Here is a 22,733-nt window from a genome sequence, read left to right on the forward strand (position 1 = left end):
GCAATAGTTAGCGAAAAGGTGAAGAACAAGATCATTGACAATGAGTTTTTTATTCGATGCAAATAAAGAGGACAAAGAGCCTAGGAAAATAAAAATGCCAATTTATTTCGAAACGAATGGATTTGACTAGCCATGTGGACAATTAAATGAAACATTTACGATCGTATTTTGCAATATACGATTAAAGTCCACAAAAGTTTTCCTTATTAAGTAACGAAAAAAATCATACTTCAAAATAATATGGAGAATATTATGGAAGATAGTATTCTAAACAGAAAACGAGCGCTTTTTATCGGATGTATAAATTATTTATGCTTTCCTTAAACAAAATTCAAATTTTATTTATGAATCACGTAGTACAAACTTAATCATGAAAATAGCCTCTATTATTCACGTAAGTTACGCGAAATTATGTAAACGTAGACGGCATTTCTTTAAAACTGCCATACGATGGAAAAATATTCAAATTTCAAATAATTGTTAGAAACATGTTGATATAAAAAACATACCAAATTACTTTACGTCTAATATATCGATTTCTTAATTAATCATTACTACAGAGGAAAGACGATAAAAACTTCAATCTCATATACTGTATAATCAAAGCTCGACAATTGTATCGTAAACTTGAGTGTCGTTTAATCGATTTGCGATTGACACATTCCTGCCTTACGGATCAAATTTCCCTATAAATGTCCGTCTACTAGTGACATATGGCCACTCGACGAATTGGGTCGAATACGAATTGAGAAACGACAGCAAGGAATCGAGAAACGAATTAATTAAGACACGTGGAGTGAGTTCTACTTTCGTGGCGTCTTCTACTGAAAACACGAAGGATTCTGCTATTTTTTAAAAAGAAACTAGGTCTTTAAAAAACTCTTATTAAGTTTGGTTATGTTTCAGTTACACCTGCGAACAATCTTCAGATATCGATATTTCCGAAGTTTCGTTTCTAAGACTCTTGAAGAGTAGAAGGTTTCTGGAAAACGTGGTAAAAATTCGGATCAATTATGAAAAATGTATGTGAAGTAGAATTGTTGAAAATTACCATGGTAGAATGGGTCCTGGTGGAAATTTGGAACAGGATGGAGAAAGCTCGTAAAGTTTGCATGAGCCACGTTTAGCGAGGAAAATAACATGTTGGACATAATGTTCGGAATATTTTAGTATTTGGCTAAACGACGAGAAGTTTGGTGTTTTATGGGGTCGTTACTGTTGCGCGGTGTTGTAGACCATCGTAAAGAAACGAACGCAGCTAAGTAAATTTAAAATTACACCGGCTGACATTAGCGTTTCGTTGAAATTCTTTTTAACAGCTCTATTCTGCCGTGACGCACATAAATTAACCAAATGACCACGCTTGTTCTTCGGGAAAAATTACGTCACAAGAAAAAGGACAAGGACTCGACGCTGTATACAAAAATTGAATGACACGAGTATTTGGAATCGCCACAATGATTCGGTTCACGTTCATGGCAGCTATATGACGTATATAAATGACTGCAATATACATATATGATGTTTCTAACATTTATAGAATGAATATATTAAAGTTAGAAAGCTTCCTCATTTTTGTGTCGCATTTTTATTGTCGTGATTCCAAAACTGAAAAGCGAATTGGGTCACTGAACTAGCGTGTCTTTTAAATAATATTTATTCTGATTTTAAAATATATGCACAACAGCTTAGGTGTTATTCACAATTAGGTATTTCCTTTTCTTTCTTTTTCCATTTTTTTTTCTTTTTTTCTATTTTGATTTACAATTGTATGTATATATAATCTTTACAATTTGCAATGAGGTAAAACTAAGTTATCAAAGATATTACGACTGAGAATAGTTCGTAAGAATTGAATTCAAAATCGTCTAACTAATCGGCCTTCCGGTTTGCCGTCAAGAATCTGACAATGATCACAGATCAGTAGAACGTCGATTCGATTTGCGTCAACGGGGACAAGAAAGACCTAGTGTACAATATTTAATAGTTACATCATCTTATAATTATCATTTCAATAAATTATTTCTTATACGTTTTTTTTTCTTATTTTTTTTTTTACTTTTTTCTTTATATGATTCGACTGTGCATCGAATATGGGATATGAGACGGTCAATCATGGAAGCGAGCTTAATTACTTTGTTTCACTTGAATAATATACTTAATAATCCTTTGTTTTTAATTTAATTAGTTCCTTTAACCCTAATTCGCTTATTTAGTTTCCGTCTGGTATATCTTTTGTGCAATCGCCTAGCCACTTTTCCTGTGTTGTTAGGTCTTTCGCTAACAAATGATCATAACAGGCGAAACATCGAAGGCTATGAACAGAGATCGAAATTTCGATATACGCTATTTTTATTTTATCATTTGCTACTTAATTTTTTAATTATCTTTGATTCATTTCCATAGAAACCCTCGTTGACTTATATTCGTTAATTCTACGTAGCGATCGCAGCGCCATTTGTGATTCTTGTCCGCATTAGTTTGCACTTCGATCTCTGTTGAAAAGAACGTGAGTGTTACTGACAGAAACTAAGAACAGGTGCTCTTCAGAGACGCTCCTTGAACAAAAGCAAATTGTCTCCGTGTTTTAGGCCGGTTGAAGAAACCCTAAATTCAAATGCTAAAATAAAACAAGAGATTCTGATGAAGCAATGCAGTGTAGAAATGAAATACGAACAAAAAGGAAACATTTTATTCGCTTCTTAAGGCGCAAGTTTTATGGAGACTAGAAATTTTTCAATTCCTTCGAACTGCGTATCTGATTCCTCCTGTTCTCTTTTTTCCTTATTACAATCATGATAATCACGCCTGCAAGTGTGTGGGGAGAGAGGAGTGACAGTGCACATTCTTCTTTTTCTTTAAACTTGACAAATATTCATAGCAACATTAAAAATTGTGACGACAACAATAATAAGAGGTAAGTCGTACTAAGAACAATGATTAGAGATAGTGCAGAAATATCGAGAAAAACTGTTCAACAGTGTGATGATATAAAAACCAAAGTGTATTGAGCTGCGAATGCCCACGACGGATTCCTGAACTTTTATTATTATTTGTATACTCTCAAACGCCTGCGAATACTTTCCTACAATCATCGAATTCGACTCGAACCACGAAATAAATAAAACGATTTGCAAGAGAAAACAAGACTCAAAGTGCCAAAATATAAGTTAAAACTTCAAAAATATTCGTTTGGCACTTGGAACGTCTCTATCAATAAGATAACTGTCCCTTTTTATTTTTTTCATTCATTACGTTTGGGTCGGTAATCGATTACCAACCGTTGGGCTCTAGAGAGCAAAGTCAGTAATTTAGTGCTTATTAACTGAGTTAGTTACCGACCGCAGATAAATCAAGTCGAACATAACTAAACGTATTCCAGTATTCGCATTTGCCAACTGTGTGTGCTATATGCACAACGCGACATACACCGGCTAATTATATATTTTATACAATATATGTATGTATATACATCGAACTATATGATCGGGATAGTTGAGTTGATATTTCGGGCCAAAAAGCAACCTTCTAAACCATTTTTATATTTCAGTTGCCCCTTAATCATATTCCTTATCTTTTATATACACATCATTTTTTTCTTTCTTCCGTTTGCACGTGATTTCATTGATCACGAAGCACCATGTAGGACAGAAAAAATACATTTCTTTTGGTCTAAAAGCCAGCGTGTGCCTCTGATTCTCTGTTTTATGTTTTACTGTTCCTTTGTTCAGCATTACTAAAATATATCAATCGTTTAAACCGAATACCGACAAATTGTCAATTCATATGATAATACTTTAATGCTTTTTAACAATTATAGCCGCTTATTTTTATGACGTTATTTAGAACAGTTTCTGGAGTTTTACTTGGTCGATACTACATTAGATATAGTGTTAAATATATGTAGGTACATGAGTAGATTCAGTATTTGAGAGAAATCTAGACTAATTTTAAACTCCAGAACCTAATTTACACGACACACTGCTTTAAAGGAAGACTAAATTTGCCTTAAAACTGCATTGCAAAAGTAGACATTTTCAGAATGTATTTTTTTCTTTTTCTTTATAAATTGATATAACTGTTCTCTGTGCTTGAACCAAATAACATTTTTAAAATTACACTGCACAAAATGTCAACTCAAGTATTATATCGAGGTCTGACGACAAACCCTGTTTTCTTCACTTTTGTGGCAAATGGCCCGAGATTTCGACCAACGGCATACACACGAAAAGGTATATACAATAGCCGGTAATGAAAACTATTAGTGAATCGCATTTCGCTGACGATCGATCATTATAATGATCCTCGATGATTCTACAAAGTCACCTGAACTAGCTCTCATCATAAACAAGCTTAAAAAATCAATAAGTCATGAATTTACATAGCCCAAGACGCTTTGAAGCATTTATTCTCTGAGTAAAGCGATCGTTGAATAACAAATTTGAAAATATGATTATGATGACAGTTCAGGCGATTTTAAAAGATGGTATAAATATTACTTTCGCGAATCTGTGCCCGCACACTTCGGAATGTTCAATCGAAAGCGTTGAAAGCTCGACTCAAGCAATCTAATTTCCTCTATAGCAAATAGGAGCCGACGTGTATCGTTAAATAGCATATGTATATCGAACTGCGGGAGGGAACATTTCACGGCTTTTCAAACATCTTGACAAAAAACCAACGTGATATTGGTCGATCTGATCGTCCAAAATTATTAAAGATATCATTACGATCTATAATTCAGCATGAAAGTTTCATACATTAATTTGCAGAAGAATGAAGAAAAATTTTCTTTGTTCCTATTTGGACAAAACATGAGACATTATGTCTTTCAGATATTTCAGACGATCGATGAAATAATTTATATAGTTTCTTCGATCCACGGGTGCAATATAAAATAGCTCGAGACCCGCGAACGTAACTAGGGATGAAGGATCCAGTCCTCCTTTTATCGTTTTAAAACGCTCCTCAATCTCTCGATAAATCCTTACTTACAAATAGAACTCGATTATCTCTCATAGGTAACATGGTAAACGCGTGGAAGCCGCGCCGAATTGCTTCAAAAAGCGGACAAAAAATGTAGAAAAGAATCATGTTTCAGAACGTTTTGTAGTATCATATGAGACTCCATGTTCCAATTGAAGTATTGTCTGAAATAGGACAAAATACTACGCGATCCTTGACAGTATTAGAATCTCATATGATACAGAACGTGTGGCGTTTTTTACAAATTTTTGATAAACAGAGAAGTTATACAGTGGCCTCTGGTGTCACTGTGCGATAGAATGAACAAAATTCTCTATATTATTTGAACAATACTTCATCAAGACAGCAATCGTCAATCAAACGAAATAACTATACCGTTACATTATCGAACACTTGAAGAGAAATAAGTAAATGAATGGCAGTTGCGACTAGAAGAAGAGTAAAAAAACAGATTAACAACATAGTAGACTCAACGACTGTTCGATCAGTAAAACAGCGATCAATAAGTCGTATAGTTTTCCTAAAAATCTGTAAAAAGCTCTAGAAGCGATTTTAACAGGTCGAGAGAAACGGTAAGGCGACAGTATTTTGACAGTATCCTTAGAGAAACGGAAACCCTCTTATGGAGCTTCTACTTCTACTGCAGTCGAGTACAACTCTACAAAAATAGTGTGAACCTTTTAACACATGAATTTGTATAGGAATAAGTATGTATTCGAATTATATATAAAAAGTAGAAAAAGTAATATTGCTGTCACATTGATATAAAACAAGGTTTGAGGTGCTAACCGATTCTCTCTCGCTAAAGAGGTTAATCTGGAACAATATGACACAAATAATTTCACCCTTTGCACTACTTTTAAAAAGACATTTTTTGTAATTTCCACAAAAAATTCTGCAAAAGTAAAATAATAATAGAAAAAAAGATACATTATCACTGCATGTAATCTGAAGAATCTGTTGTTCACTGTTTTAAGTTAAGTGTAAAGGGTGAAATGTAAAGTGTGCGAAATTGTAGATAAAAAAAATATACAAAGAAGATAACTTCTGCTTTTTCGCATCGCCAATTCATTCGAGCTCCACACTTGCATAACGTAAGCGTAAAAAGACTGCACTCGTTTTAATGTCTTTAGGCTATACCGTCTGCGTTTAACTTGTCTAAACCCTGTGTGATTTTGCCACATTTTTCTACTATCTCGGTTTCGGTGAACAGATTATCACCCATTAGGTTGTGCGCGTTGACGCTGTTCATTCATCATCGGTTCTAGCTATATGTTCATCAAGCTAGACCTAAGAAATCTTCTATAGCCTCCAACATATTTCTAACACATTCCTTTACCCTTGTATGTTTACAAATATACAAGTATCAATTTGGAAGAATCTCTGTCTTCTCTATCCTCTTCTTTTTTGTTCGTATCTACTATCCTGCCACACTGCCGTTGACCGTAAGCATTCTACGTCCTATGATGTTCCTCCTCATCCCGATCAAGAAGGATAATATACCAGATCGATCAACGAGTTCTCATTTCGTTCGATTCATGGTTTTGTGGAGCTCGGTTTATTCGTTCTTCTCGAAATCTAAGTATTCAGCGACTTGATACGGAATTCTGTAATGATAGAGGGTCGCTACAAGCTTATGGATTTAACTAAAGTTGAATGGCGACGTTACTTTCTGATGCTGTCTGGAATAACTTGGAACCTCGGTAGGCACAAACCGAATTTCGTTTCAATGCCAGTGAAGATTGGTAGGGCAATTTGATAGCCTCCTATGTGGTCAGGGTTGGTTGACCGAATCTCCTCTGCCACTCCTGTTGTAGGTACCTTCTGCTCAGAACCCGTAGGTCGTCTGAAATCATCATTTTACACTGTTAAATGTGATAAAAAGAAGTATCGTATGAATGATAATGAATATCTGATTAGTTTCTGCTTCGATTAATTGGAAAATTGGAATAGTCAAACTGGATGTGTGGATAGGACCAGAATTTTAATTTCGGAAGGACATACTTACCGAAACAGTAAGGAATTCCAAATGATTCTTTTAATTCATATGCAAATTAGTCACAGGATATTTAAGCGAAATGAATAAATGGTTATGAAAATAACCATCAACATCACCAAAATGCAGACAGAATAAAGTATCTTCAAACATATACTTACGATCCTCCAAAATCAACTACGAAAAGCCTTTGCAAAAGCTCGTAAGTGAAGAGGGTGACGCCAAATTGAGGCGATGATCTACAGACTCGTGCTGTAAAATGGAAAAATAAAATAAATAAAATCACATGATCATCATTATATTTTCACACACTGGTTCATACTCTTTGTCTGAATAAAGATTTGAATCCCAAAGTGAATATGAATGTTATGACCTTCTATGAATGGACACATCTTCGGATTGAACATTCAAAATACTCGAAAAATCTCCTTCCTAGGACTAAAATTGACAACGAACGTGATTAGTATCATAAATCAACAAATAATGGGCAAGGATAAAAGAAAAATCAAGTTACGTAAGGATAAACCGTGCGATGCAATGCTTTTTTTTGACGACCACTCTGCATACAAAAAAATGAACCTAGTAAAAGACAGAGTTACGAGAAAAAAATGGCGAAAACGAAGAAACAAAAGAGTGGTGGTTGGCTGGGAAATTGAAAAAAAGTCACGATAACTGGCAGGCAGAGAGAAAAAGAAGTACTCACTTAGAAGTAAGTCGCCGGGTCATATTGGGGAGAAACAATGGTCGATAGATGCAGCAGGGCCGACGCCCGCGCATGCAATCGACCAAATCAAAAGTGTATTACTAACTTTTCCAGTGTATAACTTAAAATAAATGTCACGCCCCGCTATAACTACGAAACTTGCCCCAAATTTAACATTATTTCGAAATAGAATCTTATACCTGTAGCTCCTTTCCAAAACGCCCTTGCGCCTTCTTCCCTATAAATTTTCTTCGCACAGTCTAATAATCCACTATACGTTGTCTGACCTCGTCTAGCTACAACCTGAGAATTGAATTAATGTTGTAATTCATTTTAGAAAAATAGAGATCAATTAAGAATAACTGCTTAATATATATTGAATCATACTTGTAATCTGGTCTTTATTACATCTGCAGGAGTGACCAGCGCTGCTGCAGGAACACCAGCAATCGCGCCAGATACCAATAGCGACAGAAGAGTATTGTAACCTCCCTCATCCGCTAATCGTGCCTTTGTGTGAGCGTACATCGGAAAGTAAATTGCACTGAAAGGTACATCCCTCAAGAAACAGGCTTTTGCACCCTGAAATACAAAATTGTCAAATTATCTCATCACATCAAAAATTTTGAATTACCCTCACTGACTGTATACCTACTTTATACAAGCCAAATAAGCCTAACTCTTTGACGACAGTCCAAGCCCTAACTTTTGAACCCCCTGCTATTTCTCCAGCTACTTGCAGCCGAATCTTCACAATTTCCAAGGGATTCGTAAATATTACTTGAGAACCTCCCGCCTGAAAAAAAAAGACAAGATTCTTCAGTAAAATTAAAATCATGGGGACTAATCATCCATCGTGGGTGTGAAAGGTCAAAGATTGTTCATGGATCACTTACACAAGCACCGGATATAATTTCCCCATAAAGTGGCAAATTGCCATTTTTATCCATGAACTTATCTCTGACGAAATCGTTGACGGTAAGCTTAATGGCTTTTTCTGGCGCTACGCCCATCAACTGGGGTATCAAACCTCGATAAAGGCCGAAGAAGCCCTCGTGCCGGATCACCTGTCAAACGCATGACACCAACTTCATAATTAACAATGCAGGCAATGTATCGTGGCGAGACTTTTCGATTCCAACCTTTTTGAAGCAATCATAGCTGTTCCTGTACATCAGCTCCCCAACCAAAGAACCAGTCCTCTGATTTTGCATCCTCGTCTTCACCAAATCAATGGGATACACAGCTGTGGCACCAACAGCTAAAGAAAACATTCTCCATCTAAAGTTTTTACCTTCAATACTAACATTGTGTAACTCCATTCTCCATGAAGTTGATGTTTCAAGTTTAAGATATCAATTTCCCTAGTAATTTTGATTTATTAGCCACAAATTAGAAGAAGCAATAAATCTGGAATCCCAAAAATCTCCGTGGCTGTAAAAAAGATAAAAAATGGTAGCAATCAGTGAACTTACCTCCACCTATGGATCCCAAAACGAACCGATATCCACTCTCAAGTATCTGTACAATCACTCCGCGCTCGTCAGGACTCTGAAACAATAACACTAACTATTGAACAACGAAACTGACGATATCTGGTTAACGTAGAGTGTTTCCACTGGTAACTTTGGTGTCAGCGGATGGGCTTGAATCCTGTCGCCACACTTACCGATACCGCTTTGATTTCAGCTAAACGTTTCGTGATCTGCTTGAAATACTGCTCAGGAGTAATAGCCACAAGATCACTGTACACTATTTTCCTGAAACCCGAGAAAATTCCTGCTCAATACGTAGATCTATAACTATGGCAAAGATAAAGCAGTTAAAATAAAAGATTTGGGAAAAAAGAGGAAAAATATCGTTTCCAATATCAAAAAAAGAGAAATGAAAGAACGAAGTACGTCTAGAATGGTCATTATAATAAAAACGTCGATGGCACTGCTTCGAGCGATACTAAAAATGTAGATCCTGTCAATACAAGAGAGTTCCTTAAACATATCCTTAAGTCTGTTATAGCATCGGATAAAATCGTTAGTGCCCACGATGTGCAAACGTTTACAAATACCATCGTCCTAAGATAAATGTTGAATAAAGTAGGTGAAGACAATGTGTATATTATCGATTTATGTACATACAAATACAATAGCAAAAGGAATGGGAATTATCGCTCCAAAAAGCAGCAAACATGGAATTTAGAAAAGAGCATTTATTACGTATTTAGCTAAAAATGTGATACATATGTCGAAACTAATTTTTTCTAAATTCATTGTTTTCATGTTTAGAGGAATTCCCTTTGCTTTCGCGCGAGGCCAGCGTTTATGCGTTAGAACAAATTTATAGCACGTGATTATTCTTGTAATACAAAGACGCACCCAAGCCGCGAATCTGCCTCGTCATCTTCCGTAGATCTGATCCAGGCAGCGTAAACACGTAAACAAATACATTCAATCATAGAAACTTTAATTGGCGTTCGCAAAAGATCGGAAATTATTATGTGGGAAACTTTAGTTTTTTATTTGGTAGACATAGAAGGCGATTTTTAGAAATGAATCACTCAGCAGGAAATCTCCATCCTTCCTTTGCCAAGAGACACTAGACATTTTTTCGATGATGACGATGTTTGCTTGCTAGTGCAACGATAGTATGTTAATTGTATAACGATTCACATGTTTTCGTTTTCGTAGACCAAATCAGCGTAGGAAATCGTAAACACGTGTTTTACTCATTCCACATGACCTTTCTCTAAACAATCGATGCTGAGAAATATGACTCGCTCTCGGGATTGGAGATACTCACCCAGTATGATGTAGCAAATCGCATAGCTGGAAAAGAATGTCCACCTCCAACGGCGTGATTTGAGACATCATTTGTGCGGAATGAAGAAATCTCTCTGAAATAATGATCCGTGTCAATCATTTTACTAGGTATGTTTCATTTTTCAATTCTTATTGAACATAAACAATTAAAACACCTTTAGTAACTTCTTCATATCTATGGCCGTTCGTCGCGTTAAGATAAATACGTTTAATAAGCTCCATGTTGTTCAAGAGAGAATTAAACGCCATGAAATATGGAAAGCTAACTTTTCGTCCACCTTGTCCGGTGCTAGCTGCCTGTAATTATTATAAGTAATTAACTATTTTCTTCTGTATCGATAATAGAAAATACAAACACAGGAAGATAACTCACGGCAACCAAGTTGTCTCTCACATCCTTAGTCAACAAATGGTTTTTTATACTGAGCATAATATCCTGGAAGTCTAACGCCGAGATGAAACCCTGACCATCTTTGTCAAATTTCTTGAATGCTTCCGTTGCGTATTCTTCATGAAAATCCTAAAAGCAGGAAGTCCTAACATTCGAGGAATAATTTCCCCTATAAAGGACTTACATGCAAGAACTGACTGAACTCCGCGTAACTAATCAGTCGTTTCTTATCCTTCCCAAAATAAAGTTTAATAAAACTGCTGTCCATGTTGAAAGGCATCCTTTGATGAAGTTCCGTTTTCCGCATCACCTCAGCGAACTCGTCTAGGAAGCAAATACAAGTTACAAATTTGATTCTTAATTAGTTAATGATTACAAAAAGATTCCACATACCAAATGCAACCATTCCATTTCCATTAGTATCGAACAGCTGGAAGGCTGTCTTGTATAGGGCATCTGGCACACAGAGTAACCCTTCGAATGCTTGGAACTCAGCAAATGATATGAGCCTATAAAGAAATCATCTTTGTCAATTTAGAATTTCATTTATCAAATACAAGTTATAGAATTTAATTTCTTAAGCATGAAAACAGGAGAAAAGGTTTACAAACCCATCTTTACTGGTATCAACGATACCAGCGAGCAAATTAACAGAGTCAGGATTGTAATCTGGATTGGTATAGAGTCCAAGGTAACTTCGGACAAAATCGGACGAGGTCATGAACCTCTCGCCATTCTTCTCTTGTGAAGCGTACTGTAATTACCAAGAAACTTTGTGTATTTTCATCGATTGACCAATATTAATTTATGTCGCTACAATTTATCTCGATGACATAATCATGGAATCAGTTAATGCTTAAATATTGTAAGATAAGCAATCAAACTGGGTCGTTTACCTGATTAAATATTTCGTGGAGACGTTCATTATTAGCACGCTTTAAATATCCGGAACCCTAAAAATCAAACATAAAATTAATAATTCTTTAAGAAAAATACAATTTCTTTTGGATAAAGAATTTTCTTAAGATTAAATAGTAACAAAGTTGAAGTGTCCTACGAGTGACGTTGACCATCGACATTAACATTTCTAAGGGAGTAAAAATAGACAAAATAAAAATATGAGATATTATAAGAGGAATTTATAATCCAAAAGTGACCGCAGATTACAATAAAATTTACGAGCTCGAATACTCGTAATATACCGTGGCAAACTAATGAATAATATAACAACGCTATCGCAGTTCGAAGACAAAACGATTCTTAAATAACATCTATGAACCACGGGTTATCAACAATAGAATTTATCGTCGTGAGATACAAAAAGGGTTGTAATTGTTTATACACATTGTATAAATTGCAGATACAAGAATTTATAAATGCAAAATAAAAATGCAATGTACGATACATGAAATTTCATATATATTAAAACCAGATATAACCAGTTACGTTTCTACAGTGAGACAAATGAAATATAAATACAGTTCAATCGTTAATAATATGACCAACGCTAAATTAATACACGTTTGACATTATAATAGCCATTGAGTCGCGTAGTTTAAAGTTCAAAGGCAAAACTGAACTTAACAACGCCATTTTAAAAAGGTTCACGATCTCAGCTGCCTCGATTATTTAATAATTCCACGTAACTCATTTTTGTCCTTACAAACCACCGTAAGCAGTGTTCCATGCAAGACACAAAAAAAAGATAAAGTGGAGTGGCTAAGGACAGACCATGAACTCAGCAGAGAATTAAATTTGCATTGATTCTATTTGTACAATCTATCGAATAGTAGCTCTGAAACAAGAAGCATACGTGCTCATACATCCAATTATCACAGAGTCTTAGTACTAATTGGCATACTTGAAAATTGTCTTTCTATTCGATATATAACTCACGTTTGTGTGATTATTACGACTTTTATTTATGATTATACGAAAAAAGAGGAACGACTAGATAAAACGTGTTAAGACGATAAAATCTTCGGAGCACTCGTGTATGCAGGAAACAGATCACATGTTAATTGCGTGAATGGCAGACAACTTTTATTATATTCGCTTTTTCACGGTCATACGGCGCTCAAGAACTTGACGCAGAAAATAATGCAACAATGATATAACAGTCAGCCAGTGCCAGCTTTATGAAGACAATAATTTGATCGTGCCATCAAGGAGAAATGGGCTGCTCTCGAAAATAATCCTTCATTCTAGCTTCACGAAGACGATAATTTGATCATCCCACAAAGGAGAAATAGGTAGCTTTCGAAAATAATCCTTCATTCTAGTCGTTCTACGACGTTCATCAAACTATCCACCAGACACAATCTTTCAACGTTATTCTCTGGACAAGCACACTTAATCAATTTCATACAATGGATAATTTATTCGTGAAAAGGCCACGTTGAAAAACTCTTGTACCCATTGCAAGTTACAGAGTAATAGAAAGCAGAACTATGAAGAAATTAACTCATCCTCGGACACGTGAGCATATCAAAAAAGCCAAACCAGCATTCTTCACATACCATCACAAGGTCTCTGGTTTCTTCTCTCTTTGATTCCCTATGCAAAAATGTTTCGATAAAGGTGTGTAGCGTTTCTTCGAGATATCACGTGCTTCTCGAAATTAGCATACTGACGTTGAAGGTGACGTAAGAAACAATTAACAAACGATTTGGGAGAACGGTATCTACGTGACACACATGTGCGCTACGATGGAAGAATGATAGTAAGTAGAGACAGCGCCACACGCGCGCGAAAGTCACGATGATACTGATTCAGCCTTCCTGTGCGAAAAGAGAACGTTACCACAACCCCTTCCACTCTGGCTATCTCAAATGCTACCGCCTTTTCTTTCTGTTTTTAGCGATAGCTCGCGATCTCTCCGCCTCTCCAAAGTTCGTGAACAAATAATACTCGGCGGAGAACCTAAAAGTTTATGCAAATTGTAAAATTTCATACAAGCTTGAAGATTGAAATTAAAGTTTCCTTACTTGTTTCGATTTTCTGGAAACGTTTTGAACGATTTCAAAGATAACCAGAAGTGGGTCAAAGCCATCGCTGAAATCTTAACTCACGCGAGAGCTTCCTGGTTTTTTCTCCTATCCATATGTCCCCGATATCTCATTCCAATGTTCCTTTTTGTTCCTTCCAATTTCACACGCCCATCTTTCTCGAAAGCTTTCTTTACCTCCTACTTCTTTAATTATCATCTTTTCATACGAATTCTCGTTTTTCTCGTTACTAATTATTTCGTTACTTTTCTTACGATTTTTACGCGCCTCTTCGAACGAAGAACAAAACTGAGAGACGCCACTGGTGGTCTCGATCATTGTCAAGAGCAGGTATTTTTGCGTACACGCGAGCGCGTGCCTTGGCCAACCGGTTGACCAGTTGCTTCCATTTTGTAACGCCACGTGTTACATAATCCCACAAGCTGGTTCTCGACGTGGACGCACGTGTCATTTATCGACATTCGTTAATTAAACTAGTTAATTAAAACTTTTCTCTACGCTATAATCATATTAACAGCGCGGAGCGCAATGATAACTAGACATTACGCTATCCTAACATGGTACTCATTTGATAATTACTGCGTATATGATTGGCAATTAGGTCTAATTTTAACCTTGAAATCTCGATTGAAGATCGCTACATCGTGAAACAATTTTGAAGCTTCGCTCCGTAGCTATCTCTGATGTTCTTGCTCTTGATGGCGAACGATATTTATGAAGTTAGCTTAATTAAAAAGCGAATCAGGAACAGCCTTCCACTACAAAAGAGCCGTCTAATCAATAGATAATAGCAGAGTGACGCTCAGAGGATTTCCTGTCGCGTTTCATACACAATTTATATAACTTATATATCAAGATTCTCCAGTACTGGACATATGTTCGTTCGAGAGAAAATATAGGTTTCCCTCGTAGAACTAAAATTCTATCAGTGCAAAGAACTCGAGCTACAACCTGGTCGAGTTAATGGGAATCGTTTCCTCTGCGTTTGCTTGCTACTTGATTTAAAATGGCGCAATTTATTGCAACCTCCGCGGTTCATGGTTAGTCTAGAATAAGCCATAATAGATTCAGCTATAACAATTATAAAAAATTAACGGGAATAATCGAAAGAGAGCTCTGATCATCTCAAAGGAACTAAGAAAAATTTTATAATCAGAACGAAGGTCATTTGATCCTTATACTAGTCTGGCATGAAGTATATTTCTTACGTGAACTGAGATGTAGCTAACAAGTTCGTTGGTATTTTTTTAATTCCAGCTATGTCGAGCATGAACCTAATAATAATTTCTATGAAGTGCAGGATAAGAAGCGAAATATTTTAATGTCAAGGTCCGTCACCTGAATGTCATATCAAACACATGTGAGAGACACTCGGTTGTTAATAGAGCCAAGAAAACTGTGCCATCTAATTGGTTATATATCACAATAGTTATAACACTTGTAAGATTCATAACGTCATTTATAATTACATATTTCTCAGTTATGTCAGTTATGTCATTTAGTTAAAACTTTCTCTCCGTTTCTTCTAGCAGAATAAATAGTATATTCGGCAGTATAGATGGCTCACACTACTAATTCCCTTCACGAACCATCCTCATTTCCCATCTAATCGGTCAGATCTCTCAAACGAATGAAAAGGGCTTGGAAAAAAGAAAAGATGCAACAGGTGTGCTTCAAGGCGATACGGCCGGGTACAAAAGCGACAAGGGATAATCTGACGCGAGTGTGTGCGACTTAGAAATCTCATATTGGACCGGAATAGATACTTGGAAGGTATCTAATGCGGTTACGGCATTTCAGTCTGTCCTGTCCATCGATGGATTGACCTGTGGATAATCTCGACAACAACAAGATCACACGTTTACATAATGAACCGGCTAGTACAATTAATAGATCGTCATTCACGATGATTATTTCACTCGTTACTTTGTATTTTTAATCGCATCAGTTGCTGCGTATACGATGCTACTTAAGGTAATCTCGCACTCTAACGATCCAAAGATTACCAATGCAGCCTTTTTACTTTAGAAAGCAAGGATTTTGGAGTGACCTTGGTATCTCGATTCGTTCACGTACCTTTTAGGATAAATTGGCAATTCTTATTTTCAATTCATTCTACTTCTTCCAGAAATTAAAATAGCTCTGTCTTAGTGGCTTGAATTTCAATTTCAGCTTCTTACAATTCTATTAATTTTAATAGGTATGTTTTAACATCCTCGAGTTATAAATGAGAATTTTCTGCACTTCAGTATTATTAACTCCGTGAGTTCAGATACCAGAAATCAAAGCGGAAGATTGCCTCTAGCAGTATTATCTCCATACTAATATAAATTAGCATCGAAGTAAACACTTAGCAACAATACATATCACGTAAGGAAAGAAAGATCTGCGTGAAAATGAGCAGAGTCACACCTAACGGTCACTAATCAACCACATTCCAGCAAAATTACTTCACTGTGTCCACATGTTTACGGGGTTCCTTCGTTTCATTCTAGATATTTAGACCAATGCATCAGAATTTACAAAAGCACAACATCCTTGAAAAGATTCGAGAAAGATTTGCGGTACAATACTAATGCCCACTTGGAATTAATGATAATTTACTGTACAAAAGTGATTTAAAATAATTCTCTCTGACCTCTTCGTAATCTCCGCTGCTCTTCTGATACATTCTCCCTTCTTCACCCACTTTCTTAGTTCAACGTGCAAGTATTCAACACCTAAGAACTCAGGAAATCACCTCTTTTATGCGTACATATACACACAACAAAATGAGTGGTACACCTTTAGTCTCAGCTCACATGACTACGATATAGGGATCGCTGCCTGCAGAGAGGAACTACCTCGAGAACGATCCAATCGTGACTGACGTTGAGACGACGCCAACCTCGCGACGCAACTGGTGCAGGTTCACGCACAGCTGGGAGGTGGACACGAGGTCTCCGACCCGCTTACGAGGAAAACTGTTACAGGAAGGCCCGGATATATCGCACAGCTTACACACTCGCTGTTGTCACCTCCTGCTGATCTCAAACAAACATCTTATTTCAGTGTTAATTCCCATAGTTATTTTTTTTTTAATTTTTTTTTTTAACTTTTCTAAGTTTAGCTTTTTACCCGTTTTATCCTTATTCTTTTTAAGTCGACTTTGTACCTCCTTTTTTTCTATAAATAGCTTTGAACTGCTATCATTTTTTGCCCTTCCTTAGGTAAGCCTCTTATGCCAATAATTATGTAATAAACTTAATGGAGTATCAAGGAAGAGTTAGTGTCCTAGCTTCTAATTTCTAGTGGACTTATAGAGGAAAGAAAGTAACTAGGATAACTACGAACATATTCTGAAGAGAATCCTCGAGGGAAACGGCGACAAAATCAGATTCCTGGCGTGATCGACCTGATTCTGCAACTGAGATCTACGCGTCACTGAACAGGGAATGCAAAATCTCGCGGTTAACCTGGATTTATCCGCACATCCAAACCAAACTAGCAAACTAACCCAGACCTAGTCAGAGGAATGATCAACGTGGAATCAGAACTCATCCAGAATGAGGAGACTATACTAATAATCTCTCGTTACGTACACAATTTTGATAAAATAATGAACTAATTTAAATCTTAATCGCACAAAAATTCAAAAACTTTTTATATTATGCAACGATCTTGGCACGATTGATATCTCTTTTGAATATCTCGAAGATTAAGAAATTATTTTAATTTTTAATTTCGTCAAATTTGTAATTAAATAATAGATAAAATTTCTTATCAAATGCGCCTTTTTAATTTCCTATTAATGAAATACTTCTTAATAATTAACTCCCTATTAATAATTAAGATTTGAAATCGACCATAGATATAGGACAACATAGATGGGTTTCTGATAAGTATAAAATTTGAAGCCTTTCTATTTATCTGCAAAAGATTGAGGACCCAGAAGATAACTCAAGTTCGTCACTGAATCGAATTCACGGTGAAATTGTACTGTGGCTGGGATAATAATATCCATATCCAGGCCTCGCGTATGCGAAAGGAATTAGGTCAATGCGAAGGGAACAGCGATGAACTCAGGATGAATCTCGCAAAGTGAGAGAAACGCGTACCATTTCACTAGAAAACTGTCTCTGCGTTCAAAAAATGCCACGCTGTTTCCAGGTCAACGATGAGCCTTTTTAACGAGACACCGATATACAATTCATCAGATATAAACGATTCTTGCTTACTCCGTCATATTCTACTACTGACCACTATTCGTCTTAAGAGTCTCCTCTTTTCTTATTTTTATTTTTTTTGTTTTGTTTTGTTTTTAAATGTACTGATTTTTTTAATATATTGATGAAAAAATATATTAAATATATGACCAGTAGTTTGCTGTACATGACTGTACTAAAGGTAACATGTAACAATAGAAAGGACTAGCGATAGCAAGGGGTGAAATTAGGCCAGAAATCGAAGATGAAGAGGCGCCTTTAGGCACGTATCCAACGTAAACGTAATAATACGTGCGCCACTGTATCTTGCACTAGCAGCTACTCTTACACTGTTCCCTGGATAAATTTTGTGCCCTACATATTTATATATTGTTCGTTGAAGTATTGCAATTGAAAATATAAATTTCTTCGTCCTCTTTTCCAACAAAATCTTCTTTTCTTTTAAATTTAAAATTCTATCAAATTTGAGGTTAGAGCCACCCGATATTTTTCGAATCATCGAAATCACTAATGTTGGTATCAATTACTAACCAATAACTGGAATAGATATTTGGAATGACAAATAGAAACTTTTTCCAAAAATTAAGAATCCGTTTGTTTACCTGATTGGAAAAGGCAAAAAAGAAACGAAATTTATTGAGTGAAATAAATACCATTATTTTTGCGCAATACTGTTCGAGCATATTTATGCGAAGCTCGAAATTAGCATGGCCTGAAAATCTCGACTCACAGTATTTTCGGTTCATGAAGCGCTCTAGTAATATCTACGAACTTTAGCAAATCTCTAAAGGCTACTGACACCAGGACCACATCACTAAATCAAAAATATTTCGCGATAATAAAAATTTTGACCAAAATACCTCCATTAATTCTATATATATAAATGACAGAATATAGGCTATTTATTAAATTCGGTAGTTTCTTATCTACAGTGATAACACTATTCTAATTGCAAATTTGCAATGTCATTTAAAGCAGGAATTACCTAAATGACTGCTGCTACGACAGTTCTTATCGAAATATTCAAGCTCATTATATTATTGTTGATATGATCAAGAATGGAATATTGATCGTGGATTATCACGGGTAGTATGATAATCGTCGATCGAGTTACATCGAAACGAAAACGCAAGTTGATACAACTAACCGTGTTACGGAGAAAGAAAACGGTTCGTTTATCACGTCGTGACCGGATATTATGTATATATTTTATCTTGAGAAAAATCTCGACTTGCGCAGAAAACAGTTACGCCAATGCGGTGTATTCTTCGCGACAAATCTTCCTGGAACCAATAATTGATCCAACAAAACTAGCCACGATTATTCAACGACTTTGTAGGTTATGTGATAAATAACTTCGGCTAAATCGACGATTACAGTCGATTATCTTGAATATTTGCCGCAAGCACAACATAACCTTGAAGTAATCAAAATGACGTGTACGCAATGATTTACTTAATATTTACCAAGCTTTATCGAGACTCGGAACTATCGATGCATCGATAAATACATACGCCTCATATTTTCGAAAATGATATTTTATATTCCGTAACGAGTTACTCGAGAAATGCTTTTAGATAGAAAAACGACGACGAAGGTCAGGGTTTAAATCGCTTGCGAAATAATGCGACTTTAACCTTCTCTGGCCGACTTTTTAGAGATTCAAGCTTAAAGTTCCTGCATTACCTACAGGAAGTAAACCTTGATTTCTTTTCCGGCTCTTTTTTGATATTAATTATCCAAAGAAACGATAATAACAATGAAAAAGGAGTTTTCAACAAGTCTGAGAAATAGCATAAGAAACTGATGTAAATTATTAGTCTACTAATTAAATTATCGTGTAGCGTTGTATCACTCTGTGCCAACTTTTTTTGCAATGTAAATAGACAATAAATATGATAAAAAAAAGCTTTGCTGGGAGCTCGATAAGCGAACTAGTCAACGAAACAGATTCCAAATAATCAGCGTAACTTGAGAACGTACGGCGAAAAAAATTACAAAGAGAAGAAAGAAACAAGCTAATGCGATAAATACATTGAAGAACGTTATATTACGACACAAAATCTGTTTTTCTCTTCGTGTTGTTATTATTATTATTATTTTTAAGATTTATGAATGTTCAAAAGATTAGAAACTGTTTATCAGCAGCCTGACACGTATAATTTCCAAAATATTTGTTACGAAATATTTATTTTCCTCTGGTACCTCCTAATCGCCAATTAACTGTCTTCCTGTATTCGTACGGCAAACACTGCTAACCCAACCTGAAAATTGAATTCGTTAAATCGTTGAAGCGATACTAGTTTCTACTGATTCTTAATACGCTTTAAATCACGTGAACTACCAATGATATACATTATAATAAAAAAATTAAATGAGACGGAAATATAACCATTTTTGACGAATATTTCCTTGTACAAAAAATCTTAATACAGGAGTTGTTTCTATCATTTGTAAAAGTATACATAATTAAACCCAATTACAGTAAACATACCTATCGACCTTGTAAAACACAGAATTCGTTCCAAATACATAAATGCATAGTCACTAATATCACTCAAAAGCAAGCAGAAAAATTATTTACCGGTAAACTACTCAACGTGATAGCATATCTTGAATGTTGAATAATTAAAAATTATCGATATGAAACAATGTATCGACAAATCTAAATATTCAATACATTTGTATATGAAAATATGAATATAGCTAGATGATGCACTAGTAAGGAAAAAATGAAAACGTTGAAAATATATTTGAATTCCATTTTCCATAACAGGAGTAAATATTTCTTGCAAAATCTTCGATATCTGAAAATGGGATTTGAAATTACGACACGGAAGGATTACCGCGCTCATCACGGTCAAGGTGATCGTAAATAGCTATATACTGTTCAATTTGGATCGAACGTCTGCATTCCCCACACTCGTTCCTGCGTACTCTAGAAATAGGACACTTTCAATGATTTTCGCTATTACTTATGTAAGTTATGCGCCAAAATTCTTACACACCAGGGTTAATGTACACATGAATTTCTTTCTCATTTTTCTGCTTCAGACGTGAGGGATACGATCATTTACCGCAGTGCGGTCTAAAGACACTTGAGACCTTGTTCCATAACAGCTACAAAACTACGAAAAGTTTCATCGTTGCTAAACTGTAGTTGTACATTATACTAAATGCTCACGATAAAGCAAATATAATTTTATTATTACTGCCTAAACGATACTTACTATGCATATGGTACCAACATTTGTAATATTCTTTCGCTTACGTGTCCTCTACTCATAGCTACAGGCAATCCCTCCTTCCCTAATAGATAGAAGGATGTTAATAATCATCATCATTTAATATCATTACGTGGAACGAAGGGCGGGGTGCAAAATCGCGTTCTACGCGTTTGGAAGAAATGGGAGCATGTAAATCCACGGGAAAGAGGAATCGCGGCGAAGATATCGAGATCGAGAGTAAGCGATGCGGCTGAAGTCCCGGTGACCTCGAAAGTGAGACAGCCTCGCGGCCGGAGACTCCAGGATCGATATACGCACCGCCATTCGTGGACACATCCAACTCGATGCAGATGTCACTTGGCCAGTACCGCTTCCGTCTCTACGGCAGAGCTCGATAAAAAGCGAGCCAATTGGAAATCAGTCATTCGAGGCACAAAAAGTAATGAATACTAAAAAAAAATGAATTTTGAAAAAATGATCTACCTCGAGCAACATAGCCGGAGAATAACCATTACTGAGACGACGTACGCGGTACGGCGCACCGCGTAACCAGGTAAACAGATCGGTAAAACTTACCCACCTCTTGGCAGGATGCTCGAACGAGAAGCGAGTCCATCAACATTCCCAGCAGGAAGCTTTACCTCGATCGTCCCTGCACACGAGTTTGCAGCAAAATGGGAAAAAAATAAGATTCCTAGGTACGGTTGGCCGCTTCTCTGTCAGCTTTTAAATTTTCAAATCAGCGTTCGACGACACACTCTCACACACACAGTCACACACTGAGCCACAACACCGGAACTCCGTAACGAGCTTCTTCTCCGTTGATCTGCCCAAGGAGTCGGGACACACTCTACGAAACGCTCACCTGTTCTTTGAAAACACTTGATGAAACGGAAGCTGCCATACTACTGTGCGTCAACCAATCAGCTAGCGCCATCTCGCCGACGACGATGCACCGAATATCCACTTGCTGGTGGCGCCACAAATTTCAAGTCCGCGCCATTTTTTGAATCGTGTGTTTTATTATCGATTGAGCTGCCGTTCAGTAAAAATGTTCATTTACTTTTTTCTTTGTAAATACAATTTATCTATATACTGATAAGAGCTCCCTTGGTTTTTATCTTTAGTCAGCATGAAAATCGAATTCGAAATTAATCTAAATTCAAATTTGATTGGAATGTAAAATTGAAAATTTGAGAATCGTTAACGTATGAAAATAGTAGATTAAAATTCATATGTTTTGTGTGATCAAATTAGTTTCGTATAAAGTTTTTATTACTACATATCACTAGTATAAAAGTTTGAATTTAAAACTCACCTTTTCACTTTGTAAGCGACTCCTTAAGTTTTTCACAACAAAATCCTATTAACTTGTTTTATAAAACTTTTCTTGTAAACAAC

General features: G+C 36.0%; 1 protein-coding gene across 6 annotated transcripts; it reads right to left on the minus strand.

Moving 5' to 3' along the window:
• Positions 1-2,647: 2,647 nt before the first annotated feature.
• On the minus strand, positions 2,648-22,243 carry aralar1 (calcium-binding mitochondrial carrier protein Aralar1). 6 transcript variants are annotated; one of them, XM_017900781.1, is made up of 21 exons: positions 22,198-22,221; positions 21,913-21,984; positions 11,789-11,845; positions 11,504-11,646; positions 11,286-11,401; positions 11,077-11,216; positions 10,875-11,021; positions 10,657-10,798; positions 10,482-10,575; positions 10,058-10,093; positions 9,355-9,445; positions 9,161-9,236; positions 8,828-8,946; positions 8,582-8,752; positions 8,341-8,481; positions 8,073-8,267; positions 7,886-7,988; positions 7,686-7,706; positions 7,144-7,234; positions 6,656-6,832; positions 2,648-6,593 (listed from the first exon to the last, which is right to left on the minus strand). In XM_017900781.1, exons 2-21 carry the CDS (start codon positions 21,952-21,954, stop codon positions 6,545-6,547), a joined length of 2,151 nt encoding a protein of 716 aa, XP_017756270.1. In that variant the 5' UTR covers positions 21,955-21,984; positions 22,198-22,221; the 3' UTR covers positions 2,648-6,544. The 6 variants fall into 6 exon arrangements, with proteins under 6 accessions (XP_017756270.1, XP_017756271.1, XP_017756275.1 ...); XM_017900782.1 differs by lacking the exons at positions 21,913-21,984; positions 22,198-22,221 and adding an exon at positions 16,539-16,939; XM_017900786.1 differs by lacking the exons at positions 21,913-21,984; positions 22,198-22,221 and adding an exon at positions 13,412-13,710.
• Positions 22,244-22,733: the final 490 nt, after the last annotated feature.

This window comes from Eufriesea mexicana, unplaced genomic scaffold (genome assembly GCF_001483705.2).
Source record: "Eufriesea mexicana isolate 0111107269 unplaced genomic scaffold, ASM148370v2 scaffold1369, whole genome shotgun sequence".
Lineage (NCBI taxonomy): Eukaryota > Metazoa > Arthropoda > Insecta > Hymenoptera > Apidae > Eufriesea > Eufriesea mexicana.